Source organism: Lepus europaeus, chromosome 15, assembly GCF_033115175.1.
Source record: "Lepus europaeus isolate LE1 chromosome 15, mLepTim1.pri, whole genome shotgun sequence".
Taxonomy (NCBI): Eukaryota; Metazoa; Chordata; class Mammalia; order Lagomorpha; family Leporidae; genus Lepus; species Lepus europaeus.
Window position 1 is genome coordinate 38,177,605 of NC_084841.1, and position 21,944 is coordinate 38,199,548.

The 21,944-nt window shown below is 35.0% G+C and overlaps 1 protein-coding gene across 1 annotated transcript in view; it reads left to right on the forward strand.

Moving 5' to 3' along the window:
* Window positions 1-21,944, forward strand: part of PARP8 (poly(ADP-ribose) polymerase family member 8) — a 201,061-nt gene that overhangs the window by 118,431 nt on the left and 60,686 nt on the right. Inside the window, exons 5-10 of the mRNA XM_062211830.1 lie at window positions 3,221-3,310; window positions 3,890-3,960; window positions 6,029-6,106; window positions 7,310-7,404; window positions 17,451-17,511; window positions 17,925-18,015. Of these exons, the coding sequence (XP_062067814.1) occupies window positions 3,221-3,310; window positions 3,890-3,960; window positions 6,029-6,106; window positions 7,310-7,404; window positions 17,451-17,511; window positions 17,925-18,015 (486 nt within the window). The remainder of the gene's footprint in view (window positions 1-3,220; window positions 3,311-3,889; window positions 3,961-6,028; window positions 6,107-7,309; window positions 7,405-17,450; window positions 17,512-17,924; window positions 18,016-21,944) is intronic.

Genomic DNA, 21,944 nt, shown 5'->3' on the forward strand with positions numbered 1-21,944 from the left:
TATCTGTTAGTATAATTATAATTTATACTCAAAATTTCTCTTGAGTTACAGTCATGAAGAATGGAATGACTTGACTTAATGACACTAAAAGCAACGGTTTTGGAGACGCTTTTATGTATCTCTTCTCATGGCCTTTTGCTATCCATGGGAGTTCTTACAATGTTATCCTCTGGTAGGGAAGTGCGGAGAGAATATGCATAGCATTGATGTTTTTAACAAAGATCTTCAGGTCCTCTACAAAACACATTTGTTAAAGAAGCCAACTGTCCCCAGAGGTTAGAAGGAAAAAAGCATTGGCAGCTCTGGAGTCAAGTTGGAGAATTCCAGTGAAGGAACTTGAGTTTGAAACATCCTTATTCTGTCACTGACTCATTCTCTTACCTTAAGTGCATTTGTTAATGAAGATGATGTTATTGCGGATATCAAAATAGTAGTAGGAAAATTCAGAAGTGATTAAACAACAAAACAGAAAAGAAAATAGAATGAATTCAAGGGACTCTTGTGCAACATCATCACAAACCTCCCGATTGCTAAGTCCCAAACCTCTTCATTTAATAAGTAGAACTGTGGCTTAGGTTAAAAGAGAGCAACCAACGGATGGCATCAACATCTAGATCTTTTTTAAAAATAAAATATTTAATTGTCAAAGATAGAATATACTTAGTGCATATAACATGATGGCTTGATATTTGTACATACTATGTAATAATGACTACTGTTAGTGAACACATTCATCATCACACATTAGATACTCAGAGCTTGTTTATCTTATCACTGAATGTTTTTACACTTTGACCAATATTTTCCCCTTTTTCCTCAACCCCCAGATGCTGGCAACCATGGTTCTACTCTCTGTTTCTATTAGTTCATTATTTTTAGATTCTACATAAATGTAAGATCATGCAGGATTTCTCTTTTTGTGTCTGGTTTATTTCACTTGGCATAATGTCCTCCAGGTTTATACTTATTGTTGCAAATGGCAGTATTTCCTTTTCTTAATGGTAGAATGGAATATTCCATTGTACACAGGTATCACAATTTCATTATCCAGTGAACCATTTGTAGACAATTAGGTTGTTTCCACATGTTGGCTATTGTGAAAGCTACTTCTTTGAAAGACTGATTTAACTTTATTTAGAAAGCTAAAAAAAGGGGGATTGCTAAACTGGATAATTTATAATTTCCCAGGCTAATGCACCTGGGGAAGCAGTGGAAAATGGCCAAATGACCCAATGTCTTGGGCCCCTTCACCCACATGAGAGACCTGGAGGGAGGCTCTAGGCTTCTGGCTTCAGCCATCTGGGGAATGAATCAATGGATGGAAGATCTTTCTTCCTCTGTATCTCTCCCTCTCTCTGTAAATCTGCCTTTCAAATAAGTAAATAAATCTTTTAAAAAATACAAGCTAGTAGAAATTCTCTAGTAAATGGTATTTTCAGGCATAATCTCATCCTTCAGCATTACAAAACACATCCCTACCACCTATATTCTCTTGAGTCTAATATTACTACCTTCCTGATAGAAAGCCCCTTAAATTGAGTTACTCAATGTGTTTTTTCTTAAATGTGATGTCTTAATTTACTTGCTTCTTGAGGCTGTAGTAAAATCTCCATCCTGCCTTCACGGTGGGGATATGGTGCAATTCAGCATCAGCTTGTTGGGCTTTCCTAGATTTTGTGGAAATGGTTATCAGCTTTTACTTTTGCTCTAATGCTCCCTTTTAAAAACTCTTTTTATTCTTTTCTTTGCTTCAAGGAATAAATTTGCAAAGAAAAAACATAGTATTTAACTAGCAAGTAATTACAAGTTGATAAGGCTTTAGTGAGGGTTTAAGAAAATAAGATCTGGCTCTAATGGAAAGACTTTGATACCCAACGTATGAGATTCCTGACAGAGAGACTCCAGATTAAGTGGGCAAAGGCTCCCCTAACATACTAAAACACCAGTTCAAATGAATCTATATTCCATTTGTTTCTTAATCTGTTGTCCCACTTGGTGAACATGAAAATACATCTTACTTGATGGTATTTGAAAACCAAATATGGCAAAGTTATTTTGTTTCAAATCAAATCTATACTCACCCCCATCACCTTCCTAACTATTAAAGCCATATATATATATATATATATAGAGAGAGAGAGAGAGAGAGAGAGAGAAAGAGAGAGAGAATGTCTTGCAGCTAAGCTGTGCAAAATATAACTATCATTTTCTCATACTTATAGTCTTATAACAGTACAGATGTTTCTTTGAAAACAAAATAATGATTTATGTATCTATCAATTAAAAATCATGTTCTGACTGTACTGACACAATATTATGAAAACTTGGCTCAAAAAGATCTTTTAATGCATATTCATCCAATCATCTGAACACTAATTGCCCTTAGCTGAAATTGATCCTTGCATCTATTATTTGTTGGTGATGTTTTGTACTATTTAGTAGGTCATTGATGGGCTCATTATAGAACCATAATTAATGAATTAATGGAGTGTTTGTTAAGTAGTGGTTTCACAGATGCCCTGCAATCATCAATTTACAAAGTAAAATAAACACCTGGTGTCATATTACCCTGAAGATCCATACTTAGCAGAAAAAAAAAAGCTAAACTTAGAAAAATGCTAATTTTTTTCACCAGTGGAGACACAGTGAATAAGAAACTTAAGGATTTTGTGGATGAATTTAATGTTCTTTGCACTCGTACATGTTGCTAAGATTAATTTGTTGAACAGTGATAATTGTGAGAATATATATAAATTTTAAAATACATATGAGAGCTATGTGTAGTGTATGATTTAAACAAAATCTTCAGGACAGAGTTTTCAATTACTTGATACTGAATTTTTTTTATGGCATCAAGCATTCCTCTTTAGCTTTCTCATTCCATTCACTAATCCACTTCCTGCAGATGCTGAAGTGATAAAGACCATGTTTGGCTAGTGGAAACATCTAGTTGCATCCAGATGATTCCCTGCCACATTAGAAATGTACTTGGACAGCTTCTATCCAAAGTCTGTATTTCTTGAGGAGATGCAAAAATCTTTGAAGAGGCCTTTATACTTCACACATAAATTCACTTCATAATTTTTTCTGAATTTAATCAGAATAGCTATGTGTGCTTTATGGAATCAGTGTGATGTGGATATAACTGAATGATTATGTCCATGAAGGATTGTGTATTTTTAGGGTACTGTGTTTTTTAACTATCTATGCTTCTTTGCAGATAATACATATGTGTCAAGTTCAGAAAATGATGAAGATGTGCTAGTTACTACAGAGCCAATTCCAGTAATTTTTCATAGAATAGCAACAGGTAACAGCAGTACAATATTTTTTCTTTGTTTTCTTAAATTCTGGGTTACTTTATCTTGATTCTAGGTAGCTCTGTCTTTCTGTTTCTTTTCAATGCAGTGGCTCTTTTTTTATCTTTAGCATTACAAATGTGATTCTCCATATAAACTTTCATCAAAAATACATCCGTTTGTTTTATATATTCTTAAATGTATGTTTACAGCATTTTACAGACATCTTGTTTAAATATATTATGCTGATATTGTTCTTGTGTAAATGTTTCCCTCTATAGTGACACTACTAAACAAACTGAATATTTAAAAACCACATTTATGGCAATGAAGATGCTGTGAACTGTATAATGAGAGCTAAAAGAATCTTTTTGCCAGTACTTTATTTTGAACATACTTTTATGGATAAGGAAAAATCAGGATATCTTGCATGTGATATATCTCTCCAATATCGTAATTTGAAAATAACCCTTAACTCTTTTACAAAGAAAAGGGAATAACCTAAGAAGTATTTTCATACAGAAACTCTTAAATGTGAGTATATGGCTACCAAAAACTCAAATAATTTTTAATTATGACTTTTTTTTTAGAATTAAGGAAAACAAATGACATTAACTGTTGCTTATCCATAAAATCAAAATTACAAAAGGAAAATGGGGAGGTATGTAAATTGCATTGTTTATTTTTCAAAATCATATAGATATATTTTAAATTTACCAGCTATGTGTAATTACTGTCATCATTTTATCTGGAATAATATTATGAATGAAACTCAAGCTCGTGGCTTGGGGACTTTTTGTGTGATAAGGGGAATGGCTTAAAATTAGCCCTAAGAAGTTCTCTTACAAATAATAGAAAGGAATAGAGAGGTTTAAATCTAAGTAAAATGCATACAAAATTTAAGTATTTTATACTCTTTCATCAAATAATGTAGTTGATGAGGAACACTTATGTAATGTACTATAACTATATATGAGTACATAATTTAAAATTTGGTTCATAAAAATTGATCTATTTAACCAAAATGTAACCATGGATGGGTATAGTCTTATTACTATTGACCAATGTTAAATAACAAACTCATTCCTTTTCGCTCCTTTAAAAATTTCAGCTTGAATATACAAATAAATACCAGAACATTAAACATTAAAACATAACAAGCATAAAACATTAAAAGTGCAAATTCTTTGCCTTCAAACAAATACATTTTATGTGACTTTCCCTTCCAGTTAATGTTGTATCATTCATTCTTCCCATCTCTGTCTACACTGAGAACCACTGATTTACGAAAACTTAGAATTTCGTGAAACCTAGATTCCCATCTCAAGGTTTTATTTTTATTTTCCTGAACAACATGAAATTTAAGGATGATTATGAAACATTAATAAATGGGTTCCTGTGTGTAAGAGAAGCTGCCTTTCTCCTACCCATGTTCATAGAACCAGTCACAGGAATACCATCATGGATTTCTATGCTTGTTCTTCAGACACATTCAGTTAATGAGAAACTCAAAGTTAAAGCACATGAAATCAAATATTAGCTATTTGGAATCTGAATCCTAAAATAATTTGTGGCACAGACATTGTGCAGCAGGCTAATGGCTGCCTCCTGGTACGACCATATCCCAAAACAGAGTTCTAATTTGAGCCCCTGCTGCTTTACTTCTTTTTTTTTTTTTTTTTTAAGATTTATTTATTTATTTGAAAGAGTTACACAGAGAGAAGAGAGGCAGAGAGAGAGAGAGAGAGAGAGAGAGAGAGAGAGAAAGGTCTTCCATTCGCTGGTTCACTCCCCAATTGGCTGCAACGGCCAGACTGCACTGATCTGAAGCCAGGAGCCAGGAGCTTCTTCGGGTCTCCCACGCAGGTGCAGGGGCCCAAGGACTTGGGCCATCTTCTACTGCTTTCCCAGGCCACAGCAGAGAGCTGGATCGGAAGTGGAGCAGCCAGGTCTCTAACCAGCACTCATATGGGATGCCGGCGCTTCAGGCCAGGGCATTAACCCACTGTGCCACAGCACCGGCCCCTGCTTTACTTCCAATCTAGCTTCCTGCTGATACTCTTGGGAAGGTAGTGGATGATAGTTCAAATGCTTGAGTTCTTGTCACCTACATAGTAGACCCAGCCCCAGCTGCAGGAGCCATCTAAGGAGTGCACTAGCAAATGGAAGATGCACTCTCTCTCTCTCTTTCTCTGTCACTCTGCTTTTCAAATGAATAAATAATCTTTGAGGATAAAAGATAAAACAATTTCTCCTTACTGAAAGTTATCTTCATAATATGATTCATACTTATTTTCATAATTCAGTTTCTATATTATGCATTCAGTTTCTTTTCTTTCATACCATTGTTTAGAGTTGGCAGTGAAAGTGAGAACATTCTGGTATAAATAATGCTGAGGAACTTTTTAATAAAAATTGAATCAGTATGAGTTTGCCAAGTGTTTTATCAGAGTAAACCTGAAGGTGTAACGGGTTATTTGCAAGTTTTTAATATCCATCAAACATTAAAGCACGTAACAATGATGTACTTTACAAAGAGCTGAATGGACCTAGAAAACTATTTGTCTTCTGTCACCTTTTGTTTGGGGTTGTACTAAGCCAAGAATGTTCTATATATACAATCCATGTAATATGCATAAGACCTGCCTATTTTGGCACTTTCTGCTTTATTTTCAAATAGGAGCAAATTAGTTTGACCACTAAAATTATCTTACTGTAATATTTTTAAGGAGTCTCGACAGAATAGTACAGTTGAAGAAGACTCTGAAGGCGATAATGATTCTGAAGAATTTTATTATGGAGGACAGGTAAGTAAACCTGGCCTTCCAAATAGATGGTCTCAAAGTTATAATAGCCATAGCTGTGCAAGTTCTGGTCAGAAACCTGTGCCTGAGAGTTCAGAGACCTTTGTATTATTCAGAATTTTTAACTAACTAGAAAGACGGTATACTTTTTGTTTTTTATTTCCTACATGTTTTCAGAAATTAAAGTTAACCTTTGCAAATGTTTTACCTATAGTCATTTATATTCATCATTGAGATTTTATAAAAAGCATTTGATTATGGTTTTAACTTTCACATTTCTTAAGCATAGCGTGCTCAATCAATATTGTGAAATGTTGACACTTCTAGCAAAAGCATCAATTGTCAGTTTTAGATTGACAGTGGTTAACCTTGGTACTGGACATCATCATGCTTTATTTGTATTCACTGTGTTGAAAAATTGTTATGAAAGGATGCCATCATTTAAATGTATGAAAGTAGCCTGACCACATGTATAAAAGAACACATCAGGTTTTTTTTTTTTTCAAGAATAATGTAACAAATTGATACTGAACTGTTGGATATGGCTATATAATAAGTTAGTTTGTTTATATAAACTCCTTAGTGAAATGTGCTTTGTAACTTGGATACTGTATGGAAGGGTAATTTGTTAATAGGGAAGTAAAGCCAAAGTTGTTACATAAATGAATGCAAGTAAATATGTTCATTCAGAATAAAAAGACAGTGGTTGTGTCTGTCAGGATTAAGCAAGGCTACCACTAGAGATAGGGACATAATAAAACCAGAATCTTTTCTCCCAGTAACGACTTTGTAGTAATGGGATGGTTTTCCTAACAGAATGATTCTTTAACCAATATAGCACTTTAACGTTATGTAAAATAGTTCTTCCAGTTTGATTTTTGTTCATACAATGAATTCTTAGGGAAGCAAATAGTTTCTGATAGTCTTACATGTTCATTTTACAAGTTTTTCAAATGATCTGCAACTTCACCCATTTTTAGCATTTTATATCAAAATAATGTTGTTTTAACTTGTAAACACTATCAATTATTCTAGCCAGATGTGAATATCAGAACTTTATTGAGTATACTCCTGAATTATCTGGGGTCTTTCACGAAGCTGTAAATGTCCACGGCAGAACACACAGGGTGAACCATCCAAAAGTCTGTATTGGTCCTTTTGAGTCTGTGTACCCCCCATTCACCTCTTACCCCCCCTCTTCATCAGGTGAACTATGATGGGGAATTGCACAAGCATCCACAGCTGGAGGCAGATTTGTCAGCAGTGAGGGAGATATATGGGCCACATGCAGTTTCTCTCAGGTAAATCAGTAACTTTGGTGAATAAAGATTAAACTTACTAGGTAAGTCATTGAGATTTTCTGCTAGAATAATTGAAAGGAGTTTTTTTTTAATCCATCACATTTGAAACTGAGAGAGGTTCTGTTGTGTTTCTAATTAAAAACTAGCATTTTTGGGGGGGGCATAGTACATGTGATTTAAGATAACATTAATTGCATTAAATAAATTATTTTGGAGCTTTGCTTTGAATATCAGTATTAATTAGTTTCAAAATTAATTCCTATAATATGTTTGGTGAGCTGGTCCCATACTGTTAATGTAAATGAAGTCTGTATCCCTGTGAAAAATAAAAGTAAATAATGCATATCCATGGTGTCCAAATCATGTTGTGATTGGATTCCTAAAAAAAAAAAAAATCTAGGTTTGCTCAGTTTCTTTGAATGATAATGTTACTTCATTCTGCAGCTACCTAATGTATTACTTGGTGATAAATTTGTAGACTATTTTTTAATTACTTTGAATTATTCAGAAGACTGCACCATCCTTATTTGCCTTTCTAGTCTGTCCTTAATGTAAGATAAAAACCTTTTCTGCCACCATACTAGCTTCTAGGAGTCAGTTTGGGTTACTTCAGATCCCTGTTCCTTGCTTTTACAGCATAATTGTTTTTTTAAGTCTCCTTGGAAATCCAGACCCTACCCACCCAATCTAACCTCAGTTCTATCCACTCAAACCACTCCTATGCCAATTTTTTTTTCTCTTCTGGCATTTGTATAAGCAGTCTCTCTCTCTCTCTCTCTCTCTCTCTCTCTCTCTCTCTCTCTCTCTGAAAGAGGGAAGGGAAGAGAGAGACAAGACAGAGCCACCTTCCATCTGCTGGTTTACTCTCCCCAAATGGTCGCAGTGGCTGGGGCTGTGCCATGCCGAAGACAGAAGTCTGGGGTCTCCTCCAAGTCTCCCATGTGGATGTAGAAGCTGATGAGCTTGGGCCATCTTCTGCTGCCCTCCCAGGAACATTAACAGGGAGCTGGATCTAAAGTGGAGCAGCTGGGGCTTCAGTAGGCAACCATGTGGAATGCCGGTGTCGCAGTTCTCTTGTTTTGAGGATAACTTTCCTCTAAATTCCACGTCTCCATTCAAGCCCTGATCCAAAGCTTAGCTTCTGTTTTAGCCTTCTTTAAATCTTAAATGCAGATTAGTTATTAGTTTTTCCTACTTTTTTCTTTTGTTTTAGCTTTTACTCATTCTTTTTGGCTCCTTGGCAGCATGAGGCATGCATGAAATGCAGATTTGAGGATTCTTGATTATTTCCGTGTCAGCATCTCCAACAAAAGATGTTCACATTACCTATCACATCTTCAATGGATATATCCATATTCTGAGAGAGCAAACAGATACTTGTAACACAGCTGTAATTTATAATAGCCAAATATTTTAACTGCAGAAACAGAAACTCGCTAGCACCCACGGCCTAAGAAAGCTGAAATTGTGTACCGAGACCCTCTCTCCCACCAATGGTGATATATGGGGCTGCAGTTGAGTGAGTGGGATTAAATTTGGCATAGCAAATCTTTGCAAACTTGAAAGTATGCAAATTAGCTGTGATAACTTCAGAGTTGATGTCTTTCATGGTGCCTCACTAGGTTATATTGGTCTTCAGTAAGTATTCATGGAATGAATGCATGAAGAAGGCAATAGGGGCTCTAAACAAATAGTCAAAATAATGACTAATTTTTTTTAATAGTAATTGAACTGCTTTCTTAAACAAAATAAGCTCTCAAAAGACTGTGGAACATAATTAACAATAATAATACAACGCAGAATTTGGCCTCTTTTCATTTGAAATACAAACATACTTTTGGTTAGAGGATAAATGTAGCACACGTTGACTGCTTCTGTGGTTAAAGATTTTTTTCTAAATCATAATTTCTGTTGCACAGGCCCCAGTTATACTGTCATGTGATTATGGAGTATTCTTTGTTTCTTCATGAAGCATTCATCAAACACCAGTGATGACCTGTATCAGTATTTTTTTCGAAATTATTGATAATTATTAACTGTTGAAATTAAACATGTATTTGGAATTTTGGTCAGATGAAGTGCCTGAAGTCACGAATGGATTGGGTCATTTTCCCTTGCCTATTTTGCTCTTAAGAGTTTAGATCCAGTCTAAATCTTAATGCAAGCCACGTTCTTTTCCTGCTGTCGATTTTCTCTAGCTGTGGAGGACATTTCCAGAAGAGATAACCTCCCAGAAGCCGCATAGTATAAAGGTGAATCGTGGCAGAACTAGTGTGATTTACTTAAGTCAGAATGAATTTACCATCTAATCTCAAATGCTCAGACTTAGACTCATGGGAAAAGGGATAGTTAGGCATAAGGTCCTGCAGTCATCTTCCTTATGAAGTTCTAAGTCTATTGAAAACAGACTGTTCTAATTAGCTGTTCTTTTACTTAATTGAAGCTTATAAGAACTTAATGGAGTTTGAAGAGCAAAAGTACCTCAGTATGCACAATAAGCTATTTGGTGTCAATTTTTTTTTTATGTGACATCTAATGAGAAAGGCAGCTAACCACATCTCAGATCTCTCTGAGATGGAAATAACTGAGTAACTAAGGTTGCCTAGATTGAAGCACAGCCCTCCTAAAGTAGGCAGAAGGACGATACAGAGAAAGTGACTGATGACAGAGTTGCCACTTAAGTAGATATCGACAGCTCTATCTGGCCGTCCCATCCAAAAGCAAGATGCTGTCAGTGTCTGAACCATGCATGTAAACATTAATGAGGATGTGGGCAAGGTCTCTCCGGAACAGAAACTTTGCAATCTGTTTGAATATGTCTCATTTTGAATCATGCAGCAAAAATGCGTTATATATTGTCACTGTAAATATACTGCCACACTCATGTATACATAAAAATAATATTGATCAGTGTCACCTGAAAATAATGTGAGGTTAATAGTTTTAGAAATGTAGGTAAGTACAGCTCAGGAAATCCTTACTCTTTGGGGGAAAGAAATGACTCTGATAGTTTCCTTGCGAAATTGAAAGCTTCCCATTCCCTACAAAGTATCCTTTGCTTTATGATCCTGCCATCCTTCATCTGAGAGACTGTGACCATATGAGTAGCCTAACCTTTTTATTGTGAGTAATGCCTCCTGGAGGCTGGAAGCTCCCAAGGTTGCAGCCCTGCATTTCAATCACGTTTTGTCAGTGGCCGAGTGCAAGAGGACCTTTTCCAGTTGCTGTTTGGCGACTTAGATCATTCTGAGGATTTTTGATGGTTTGAGGAACCTACCATACATCAGCATGGATGACGTTATCATTTCTGTTGATTTCTGAATTCCCATGTTCAGGAATGAAAAGCACTGATTACAGATCCTCTGCTTGTCCTGCTCATATCCTGTAGTAGGGTTGTATTTCTGTTTCCTTTCATGGGAAGCATGGAGCTGTAACTGTGTTGACCACTGAAATGTGAACATAAGCACCAATGTGTGAGTTCCTATGTCTCCTCATTTGTCACCCTGGACCCCTTAGTTATGATAATAAGCTGCAGCCCTCACTCCTCAATTTCAGATTAACCCTGTAGTGTGAGTGAGGTATGAATCTTTTTTTGTGTGTTAAACTCCTGAGGTTTCTGATGATATTTGTTGTTTAATCCTAACTCCGCCTACACAGAAGTGTGTCATTTGTCGAAATGAGATCTTGAATCGGATCTTGATAATATCCCTTCCGGCATATTTGTCTCCAACCTCAGCCTCTGAGCCAAGGAATAAAACACTGTGTCCCTGAGAATCAGGAAGGCGATGTCAGGCGGCTCATAAGGGAAAGAAACCAAGGGGGTGGTATTTTCAGAAACACTGGAGCATAATCTAGACGCAAGCTGCAAACGAGATCTTAGAGACTTGTCTCTGCTCCCAAAGCCTGTGTTTTATTCAAAAAAAACCAAGAATTTTTAAGCTGACTACAGAGTTGCTAGCAACTGTTTATACTGTATAGTTCATGCACTATTTTTTTATACAGGCATCTTTTCTTATCCAGATCTAATTTTTTTTTTTAAATTCTTCTCAGTCTTTTTGTCCGTTAGAGAGTTTTATAGCTACTTTGGATACAGTCTTGCGAATGCTTGCATCTTGCCAAGATTTTTTTTTCTCTGATTACTTAGTTTGCATATTTCTTGGCCCATTCACAAGCATCTCCCCCACGCATTGAGTAGGCCTGCAGAGATAGACAGGCAAGCTGTGGAGTTTCAGATGTCATGGGGAGATGTATGTTTCTTTACAAAATGTCTTTCTTTTTGAAAATATAGCTGCCCATTATGTTGCAGACAAAAATAACTAAATAGCAGTAGAGGTTTATGTCCTAAGAACCTGTGGTAGAATTTTTTGTGTATATGTATTTACCTAAAATTTCTTTGACAGTTACAGAAAGGCTAGAAATCTCGAACCTGTTTTAGAACCACATGATCGCTGCTGATTTTGATCACATTGTATTATAAAATATTACAGCAGCAAAATGAATAAGCTTAAAGTGTGCAGAGAAAAGAGTACCAACATCTCATATATTGTAAATATGTATATATGTGTCTCATTAATAAGCATGTTGTCCTGATTTGTTCAGTTAAGAATAGGAGAATGAATTACTGAGAATTGTAACACCGCGTATCCTCAAAAGCACATGGTTTTTGAAAAACCAGCATTTTATAATGTGTTCTTAAATAAACCTGGCCACAGTAAATATCCAAAAGCAAATGATGAGATTTCAGGATTCGTAGATTCAAAGGCTTGTGCTCCCAGAATTGAAAATATCACTAGATTTGGAGCATTTCTGTTCAGACCCTCATTAACAGAGGGAAACAATTGTATCAAGTCAATATGTGTATTGTTTCCTTTGTCTTAAAAAAAAAAATCAAGTTCAATTGGATGTGATGTTTTCACAGGGAATAAATATAGGCAGTGCTCCAAATTATTTTTAGTTATTAGAAACTCAGTACTTTATTCAGAGTTCAATAATATGTCTAATTTCAAAATTCAAGTCTCATTCATATTTCAGGCATTCAACTTGGTTCTTCATTTGCTATTCATGAGAGCCCGGGCTACTGAAAGTTATTCAGATAGAGAAGCAATCCTGATGACTGGGTCGCTGCATCTGGACAAACTGTAATCATGCTTTGTAATCTGTCAGTGGGAAACATGAAATTACTGGCATTATATAAAAAGGGCATCTCAACGGAAGTGGCTTTGCATATACACAGCATCATTTGTGAATTCTTTGAAGTGTGGCATAAAAATGAAAAAAGTAACTATTTACAGATCTACACCTGCAGAATCTAGTTAATTACAAACCTTTAGGGCCTCTGCTTCTTTAAAATTCGGTGTTCATGCTCTGCAGTGGCGAGGAAGAGTGCTAGTAGTTCTTTATTTCATTTTTGATCGAAGGAAATTTACGTTGCTAGAAACTGAAATGATAGCAAATTTTGACCAAAATTGTTTAAGAAATCATACATAGAATGCTTTAAAATTCACATTTGAAAATATTTTAAAAGCAGGCCTGGCGCATTCTGCTTAGACCTTTATGGTAAATTCTGTTAAGGTGGTCTGGAAAACTAGTTATAGAGAAAACACTCGTGGGCAAGGTTCTTAACGGTTCTTGTTACCTCTGATTCCTTCTTCTGTGTCTCTAAGCATGTTAGACTGTTGCCAATATCAATAAATTCAAGCAAAAATTATTCTCAGAAATGAAATTGGCAAAGGTGGGAGGAGAGAAAAATTCCTGGGATATGGGAAATGGTTGCTGTAATAACCTGGCTCAGGTAATTATGGTTGCGACACTTTAAAACAGTAATCAAATAATACTTATCAAGAATCCCAAATATAGTCATACTATATTTAACCAGGAACTCTAGAAATGATTCTATGTGAGGATATATGCATATAGATTTTTTTTTATTTAGAGGACTCTGTGTCCATATTTATAGTGTAGAAACCTAAAGAGCAACCAAATGTTTTATTATACAATTGTCTTTATAAAAATGCCACCATTTAAATTTATGATTTAGAAGACTATTTCATAATATGGAAAAATATGGATCAGAGTAGAAGTAAAGGAACAGGACAAAAAATCTTTATATACTATAAATCCTATGTATACACAAGACATTGGAATGGAATATAAGCAAAAACAATTGTTTCTGCATTGTAGCATTACAGGATTTTTTGGTCTATTTTTCTGTTGCTTATGTTTTATTAATAAACCTGTATTTATAATTCAAATAAGTAGATATTTGTTTTTTTTTAAAGATTTATTTGAAAGTCAAAGTTACATAGAGAGAGGAGAGGCAGAGAGAGAGAGAGAAGGAGATCTTCCATCAGCTGGTTCATTCCTGCAACGGCCAGACCTGTGCTGATCTGAAGCCAGGAGCCAGGAGCTTCTTCCAGGTCTCCCATGCGGGTGCAGAAGCCTAAGCGCTTGGGCCATCTTCTACTGCTTTCCCAGGCCATAGCAAAGAGCAGGATTAGCAGGATTGGAAATGGAGCAGCCAGGACTATGGGATGCCGGCACTGCAGGTGGTGGCTTTACCCTCTACACCACAGCACCAGCCTCAGTATTTGGCTTTAGAACATATGTAACTTCTTTTAATAAATTGAGTTTTGTGCACACAATTTATAGTTAATATGTAAATACTTATTACTTTTTCTATTTTCTTATTCCTATTTTGTTTTAAAAATTTTTTATGTTTTTTAAGTAGCTAATATTTTTGTGACATTTCTCCCAGAATGTTAAATATTTTCATATAAACTTTTAAAGCAATGGGTAAGATTTCTTTTTTTATTTTATCATATCAACATAGGATTGTTCAGTTGAGCATTCCTTTATCACTTGATATTCATTTTGTTTCCAATTTCTGCTCTTACACAATCGACCTAGATGAAAGCTTGCAACCATTTTTTATTATTTTCTTAGATTAACTCCTGTAGGTAGATGGCTGTAATAAAGGCCTTTTCACCTCCCTGGAAATTTTCTTGAATATAATTCATCATCCCTTCTCATCACTGCATTGAGTGTACTTTCTTTGTACATACCCATCAATAGATATTTGATCTATTATATTTATGGATCACTTGCCAATGTTTGGATCATGAAATTATGAACACTCAATTGTGAGGCCTATTTTGTACAGGAGCTACAAATAGTTTTTGCTTTTTCAAAAGGTTGCAAAAAAGAAAGAAACCCACCCACAGCAAAAAAGAATATTCACCAGAGACTGTATGTGGCCTGAAAATTCTAAAATATTTACTAGCTTGAACTTCACAGGAAAAGTTTGCTGTATCCTGAACTAGAGGCATAGAATTGGTTCATTTGCTTGGTCCTTATTTGTGCCATATCTTCTGGATAATTTCATTTCTATCTTTGCTTGCCATCTTTTATCAGGAACCGATGCTATGGTTCTTTGATGATTTTTATGAATCAGTCCCTGTGTAAACAGGCTTTACCTCTTTTGTCTTTAACCTTTCAAACTATTACCATGAAAAAGCACAATGTTATAAAGAATAAAAATGCACCCAATGTTTTGAGATATATATACATATATATATATATATATATATATATTAAGCAGAGATGGGAGAAAGTACACAGTCTGAATTATTATATTCCAATATGCTGCCTCTTTATTGTTATAGGGATCAAAAATCAAAATGATCTAGATTCTTCTAAGTTGCATGAAACTCTTCAGTCATTAAAATTTTCTTCTCCGAACCTTAAAAAAATGTCATAATTATGTAATATATTTGTTTACTTGGTGAGGTTGTGAAGAAGTGATGATTCTGATATACTGTTGGTAGGAATGTAACTTCATACAGACATTATAGAAAATAATTCAGAGATTCCTCAAAAAACTAGAAGTTGCACTACTGTTTGATCCTGCAATCTCTCTACTGGGTGCGTATCCCAAGAAAATCAGTTTAGTATGTCAAGAGGAAGTTGGCACTCGCATATTTATTGCAGTGCTATTCACAGTAGTCAAGACAGGAAATCAGTGTAGATGTCCTTTGACAGATGAATGGATAAAGAAAATGTGGTGTAGATACACAGTGGACTATTAGCATAAAAAAAAGAGTGATATGCTATAATTTACAACAGCATGGATAGAACTAGAGGACATTGTGGTGAGTGAAATGAATCAGGAACAGAAAGGAAAACACCACATGTTCTTATTATGGAAGCTAAAGTTGATCTCAAGGAAGCAGAGAATATTACAGTGGTTACCAAAATTTGGGAAGGGTATGTGTGTTTGTGTGTGTGTGTGTTGCCCAGGGGTGGAGTAGGGGGATGAAGAGAGAATTGTTAATGGGAATAAAGGTGGGGTTGGAGAGGAGGAAGAACTTTTAATATTCTGTAGCACAGTCGGATAACCATGGTTGAAAATAATAATCAAGTATTTCAAAATAGCTAATAAGATTTTGGAAGTTCTAAGTACAAAGAAATGATATATATCTGAGGCAATAAATATGTCAGTGATCTTATTATACATTGTATATATGTATTGATATGCAACACTGTACTTGACAACCCTGTACGATTACTGTGCATAGGTACAAATATATATTAAGGGGCCAGTGTTGTGGTACAGTAGGTTAAGCCACTCCTTACAGTACTGAGATCCTGTATTGTGTCCCTGTTTGAGACCTGGCCACTCTGTTTCTGCTCCTGCTTTCTGCTCTCGTACCTGTGAAGGCAGCACAAGGTGGCCCTTGTTTTGCCGGCTTTGGCCTGATCCAAACCTGGCTGTTGCAGCCATTTTGGGAGTGAACCAGCAGATAGAAACTCTCTTTCTCTCCATCTTTCCCTCTCTCTCTGACACTCTGTCTTTGAAATAAACAAATCTTTTAAAATATGTCTTTTAAAAAGACAGTTTCATTGAGTAATTATTATGTGCCAGGTACCATACTTGACAGAGTTATGAAGTTGGACATGGGTGCAATGCCTGACTTTCCCACTGACTTCTTATTGTACATTTGGCAACCCCAAATCTCAAGTTCCTCATCCACAAAATGAGTACAATAATATTAACCACCTCTCTGGGATCTGAAGAATTCCTAATAAGATCTGCCATTAATATTTGAACTGACTTCCAATAACAGTGATGGTTTCCCAAATATTGAACCCACCTAGTGCTTATATCAATAGCTAGAATGTATGTGCTACAGAGTGATGATGGGTAAGTTACTTCAGTTTATGTATGTATAAAGTGGAGATAGCAGTATTACCTAGAATGTTTTATATTAAATGACCACACATATGTAAAACTGTTAGAACAACTGCTGGAATATAAGTGCTCAATAAATATTGCCCATTAACTTTTATAATTTCATTTATTTCTGTGGTTCTGTATGTCACTATGTACAGCATTCATGATTTCAGAATTTTCCAAGAATGTCAGAAATAGAGTTGTGTGTATAGGGAGATAGTAAAGCTTTTATAGTCTGTCATTAATTTTAAAAATATGTTAGCTGTATCGTGTTAATGTTGGTCTTCACAGTGCCTTCATATGGAGCATAGTGTGGTTTTTTGTTTTCAGATGTGTCGGACTTCAGACCTGCCTATCAAAACAGTGAAATTTAAGAGGTAGAACTCCTGGGTCAGTTTCAGAACCACTGTTGTGGAACGTGGAGAGAAAATCCGTGGACACGTTATTGTCTGCCCCCTACATTCCTTTGCAATGTCAGATGCTCCTTTCTTGCTCTTAGACGCAGCTTCACATTCTCAAAGTGTAATCAAACAGCACGCACATGGCAGCTTTAATTTGCTACCAATAATTGGTAATATTTGAAACCTTGAACCAACTGACTCTTGAGTTTATATGTATGTAAAGATAAAAGGCTGTCTATGAAGCATAAATAGGTCACAGAAAACAATAGATTGAATTAGTTATGTCTGCATTTAGCTCTGAACTATCTGTGGAAGTCAGGAATCAGAATTAGTGGTTTAATTTCTAATAAAAATGACCTAGCACATATTCTTTTTTAAGGAAAATTTAAAGCTTAAATGTTAATTTTTGCTTTCAGGGAATATGGAGCCATTGATGATGTAGATATTGATCTGCATATTGATGTCAGCTTTCTTGATGTGAGTATCAATTTGTTTAATTTGATACATTTGAAATACGTTTATTTTTATTACAGGTAGAAATTCAATTTTTGGTTGTCTTACCAACAGATACATGTTGACTTTGTTGAGCTGATTTATTGAACAAATTCAATGGTTAAAAAGGCAGAGATTACATATATTTTTTCTTTTGCCTTTGTTCTTTAGAAGTACTTATGGGTGCTTATACAGTACTTATATAGTTTTCATTTTTATTTTAATACATAAAACCATACAATTACTTTAGCCTTCTCTTCACACAATGGTAGGTTTTGAGATGATTCATAGACCTTCATGTTATGTTTTATGCATTTCTTCAACATAAGTTTTAAAAGTGTTTTAAAATTTTGTACTCTTAAAAATGACTAAATTATCTTTTAAACATATTTGTGCAGGAGGAGATTGCTGTGGCTTGGGAGGTAATTCGAACAGAGCCTATAATTGTCCGACTACACTGTTCACTTACACAGTATTTAAATGGCCCAGGTGAGTTTTACTTCTCTGTTTTTTGAAGATTAATTAGCTGTGCATTGTGCCTTAAGCAAAATGAGTGCTCATTTGTAATTCTGAACATAAGTGCTACATATTTTAAACATGATATTTTCAAACTTAAATCTTAAGAAAGATGATTTATTACCGATGTAACCTAGGGAAATGGAAACATGGAACATTTGGTTATGTAGGTTTTTGGAAATTAACAAAGCAAACACAATAAAACCCAAATGACTGGTTTGCATATAGTAGAAACTCCGCAAGTATAATTTGGATTGACTTTGGATAAATTACTTCTCTGACTTTGAGAGTTAATTTTAATCTTTATTTATCTGACTACTGATGAATTTAGCCTAACTCAATGTAACATACTTTTCTTTTGGAAAACAGGCATCATAATAATATTTTTTGTTTTCTGAAACCTTAAAGAATGACGTATCCCAACTGATAGCTTTTTACAACAAAGAATCCTATTGCATGTTTTGCTAAAACAAACTGAGTTAAGATGTTTTCCCCTGCCTTCTCATGTGTGTGTACACACATGTGCACACAGGCACACACACAATTTTCTCTACTCACTGTTCCTGTTGTCTGCTAATGCACTGCAGAACACCCGAAAGATTAGTGACTTCCAATAACGTATTACTGTTTGGGGGGCTTAACTGGTTAGTTCTTGTTTGGAGTCTCTCCCGACTTTGTAGTCAGGTGGTGAGTGGGCTGGGCTCCATAGAAAGGCCTCATTACGTTGGATGCACGAGATGCTGGACTTTAAAATGGCTGATGCAGGTGTCATCTGAATGATAAGCTGAGGATAACTAACAACAGCACCCTCCTTACACATGGCTTCTCCCTTTGGTTTGGGCTTCTTGTACCATGGTTATCAGTATTCAGAAGAGATTCAAGAGATAAGATGCTGAAACTACTGAGAAAAGGCACAGTGAATCTTCCATTGCATTCTATGATTAAAGCAGTCAGAGAGCCTGCCCAGAATCGAGGGGGCAGGGACACAGACAGCAGCTCTCCAAGCTTGCCATACATGTGCTACCATAGTGTCTGCACGGGTTTCTTGAATCATGTCACGGATCATATATCTACTTTATTTCACATAGATGCTTGTTTTTTCAAATTTATGAAATACAAGAAAATCACTTTGAAAGTGAACCAGCCTTTCTATTATTTATATAATGCATTTTATTTAAATGATCAATGTTAATATCAAATGGTAACTGATGTTATTTACTGTTAGACAATAAATAGATATTAGATATTTTCATTCTTATTATTTGAAATATCATGAAGAAAAAATATAGTTATATTGAGAAAATATTTTGGTGGTGTTTGTTTTCTGTGTACATGCAATTTATTTTCTTGGTTTAGTCATTTGAAATGTGCTCACTGATTTTATTTGACGATGATGAAAAGAAAAAGAACCCCTCATTCTGTGAATTTTTAACTTTTTTTTTAAAATATTCAGGGTTAGGAATATAATTGGTCAGTTAATCTCTACTCACTCAAACCTGTCTGTTTGACATGATAATACAGCATGCCTTTATTTAATCTTACTACTGATACTTTAATTCTTGATATAATCTTGAACTTCAGGTGCAGACTTTCCTTTACAATAACTCTCTAAGGTCTTTTTTTCGTATGTTAGCTTGGTTTTATAAATCTTTTAACCATCATTTAAACTCATGTTTGATGATTTTACTGTTCAGTTCTACTTCATTTTTTTTAAAGCTTTTATTTAATGAATATAAATTTCTAAAGTACAGCTTATGGATTACAATGGCTTCCCCTCCCCCCATAACTTCCCTCCCACCCACAACCCTCCCCTTTCCCGCACCCTCTCCCCTTCCATTCACATCAAGATTCATTTTCAATTCTCTTTATATACAGAAAATCAGTTTAGTATATATAAAGTAAAGATTTCAACAGTTTGCCCTCACATAGCAACACAACTACTTCATTTTTTAATGAAAATTTTAAAATTTTATTTGAGAGACTGGTTGGCCAGGGGTTTCGAGGTAGGAGGAGAAAGAGAGAGTCTTCCTTCTCATTGATTTACCAACGCCCACAATAGCCAGGAATGGACCAGGCTGGCCCTTTGTTCCTCTACTGCCAACCTTGGAGAAAACTTCCCTGGAGTAGACCCCCTGCCTCTTGGTTCATTTGTCTCCTTATTTGGGGATGTGTTGGTGGTGGTTGGCCTTTGTCTACCTATTCTTTCATAGAAGGACCAGTCCTTTGTGGCCCCTTAAGATTGGTTCCACCTGCTCTATTTGTAGCAAAATATGCTGGAAGTTTCTCGCACAAGGATGACGTCTTTCTGAGGGTCTGCTCCTTTTGCTGATTTCCTCCTGTTTCTATGATGTACTCACTGGTTGTGATGCACATTGCTGTGTCACAAGTAATTTCTGCAAAGTTTTTATTTTTTTCTCCTTTTTGGAAATTTGAAGGAAAAACCAGGATTTATAGTACTGTGTAATATATGACTAGAGCTAGACATAAAGGAGCATATATCACTTGTGATTCCATAAGAAATAATTAGGTTGTTATCCTAGTTTTTAATTTGAATTATTGCAAGCAAATAAAAAGGTGAGAAAATATTTCTAAAAGAGTGTTTTGTAATGTGTTTTTGAAGGTCTCAAAATTTATAGTAAAATGAACTTGCAAAAAACGTCTGACTAATCCAGAATTTAGACTGACCTACTTAACTGCTCTTTCTGAAAAGCATTTATTCCCGTCTTTCGGAAATGTCTTAGAGATCTTCAGCCATTTCATGGAAAATGGGTACTACAAAAACAAAATGCACATGGATTTTAACTTTTCTGCTCCAAAATAAACATATTTTTAAATTCTGCTTTCCTTGAACTTTTTGACACTTCCTTCTATGAATAACAACTTATTTGAACTACAATTTTTGGCTAAGGTTCTTGTGACTATATCCACAACTGAACAAGAATTACAAAAATTGGACAAATACCTCCTTATTCACTTTGAAATTACAGATAAGAATGATCTTCATTGTGTGGGGAAACATACTTTAAACAAAATCATGATATAATTTGTTTGGTTCTTATGGTAATGTATATATTTTCCAGAATTTCTGATATGTAATTCTAGTTTCTGATCTCAAGGACAAGGCAGTTTCTTGTTAAAATGATGAACAACTAACATTATTTTAAAATGCTTCTCTGAAAATCATCTGTTGATATCTTTACACTTAGATGGTATAAGTGTTAGAATAGTTTATGCCCATCTTGTACAGCCCTCACTTGTCAACTCAAACTATATCAAAGGAGGAAAAAATAAGTAACTTTGACCCTTTTGAGAACATGAAAATATTATTACTATGTTCTGTCAAGTTCTTCCTATGTCTTTGTCTTCCTCCTCATGAACTATGCAGAATTTGATTATGTTTGAGGCAAAATTGTGAATATATCTGTTTAGAGTAGACATTTCTATATTTATTTTGCCTATAAAAGAGCGTTTATTTGTGTTGTCTAGATTTATATATTAGTACAGTTTGTTCCTCTCCTCTCTCAGAGATACTAGCTTTGGTCACCAATTTTAGCTGAGTTTATTCCTGAATGCTTATTTGCTCAATTGAACTTTTTATCTAATTTCTAACTCATTATTACTGATCATCTGGAAGCTATTAATTTTTAAAAGCATGGCTAAAATTAAAGTGTTTTTAGATACAAAGAAAACTGCAAATATAGCACAAAGTTCACATATATGTCACAATTTTTCTGATTGTTAATATCGACATGAATATATTAAATATAATTAATTGCATTAATTTCAAAAGCAATTTGTGATTTTTCACTTGAATTTTGGAACCTTTTTCAAAGTAGCATTTCGTTAGATCCTTTGAAATAGATGCTTCTTTAGATTCTGTGCTAATAATTGAGTCAATGTTT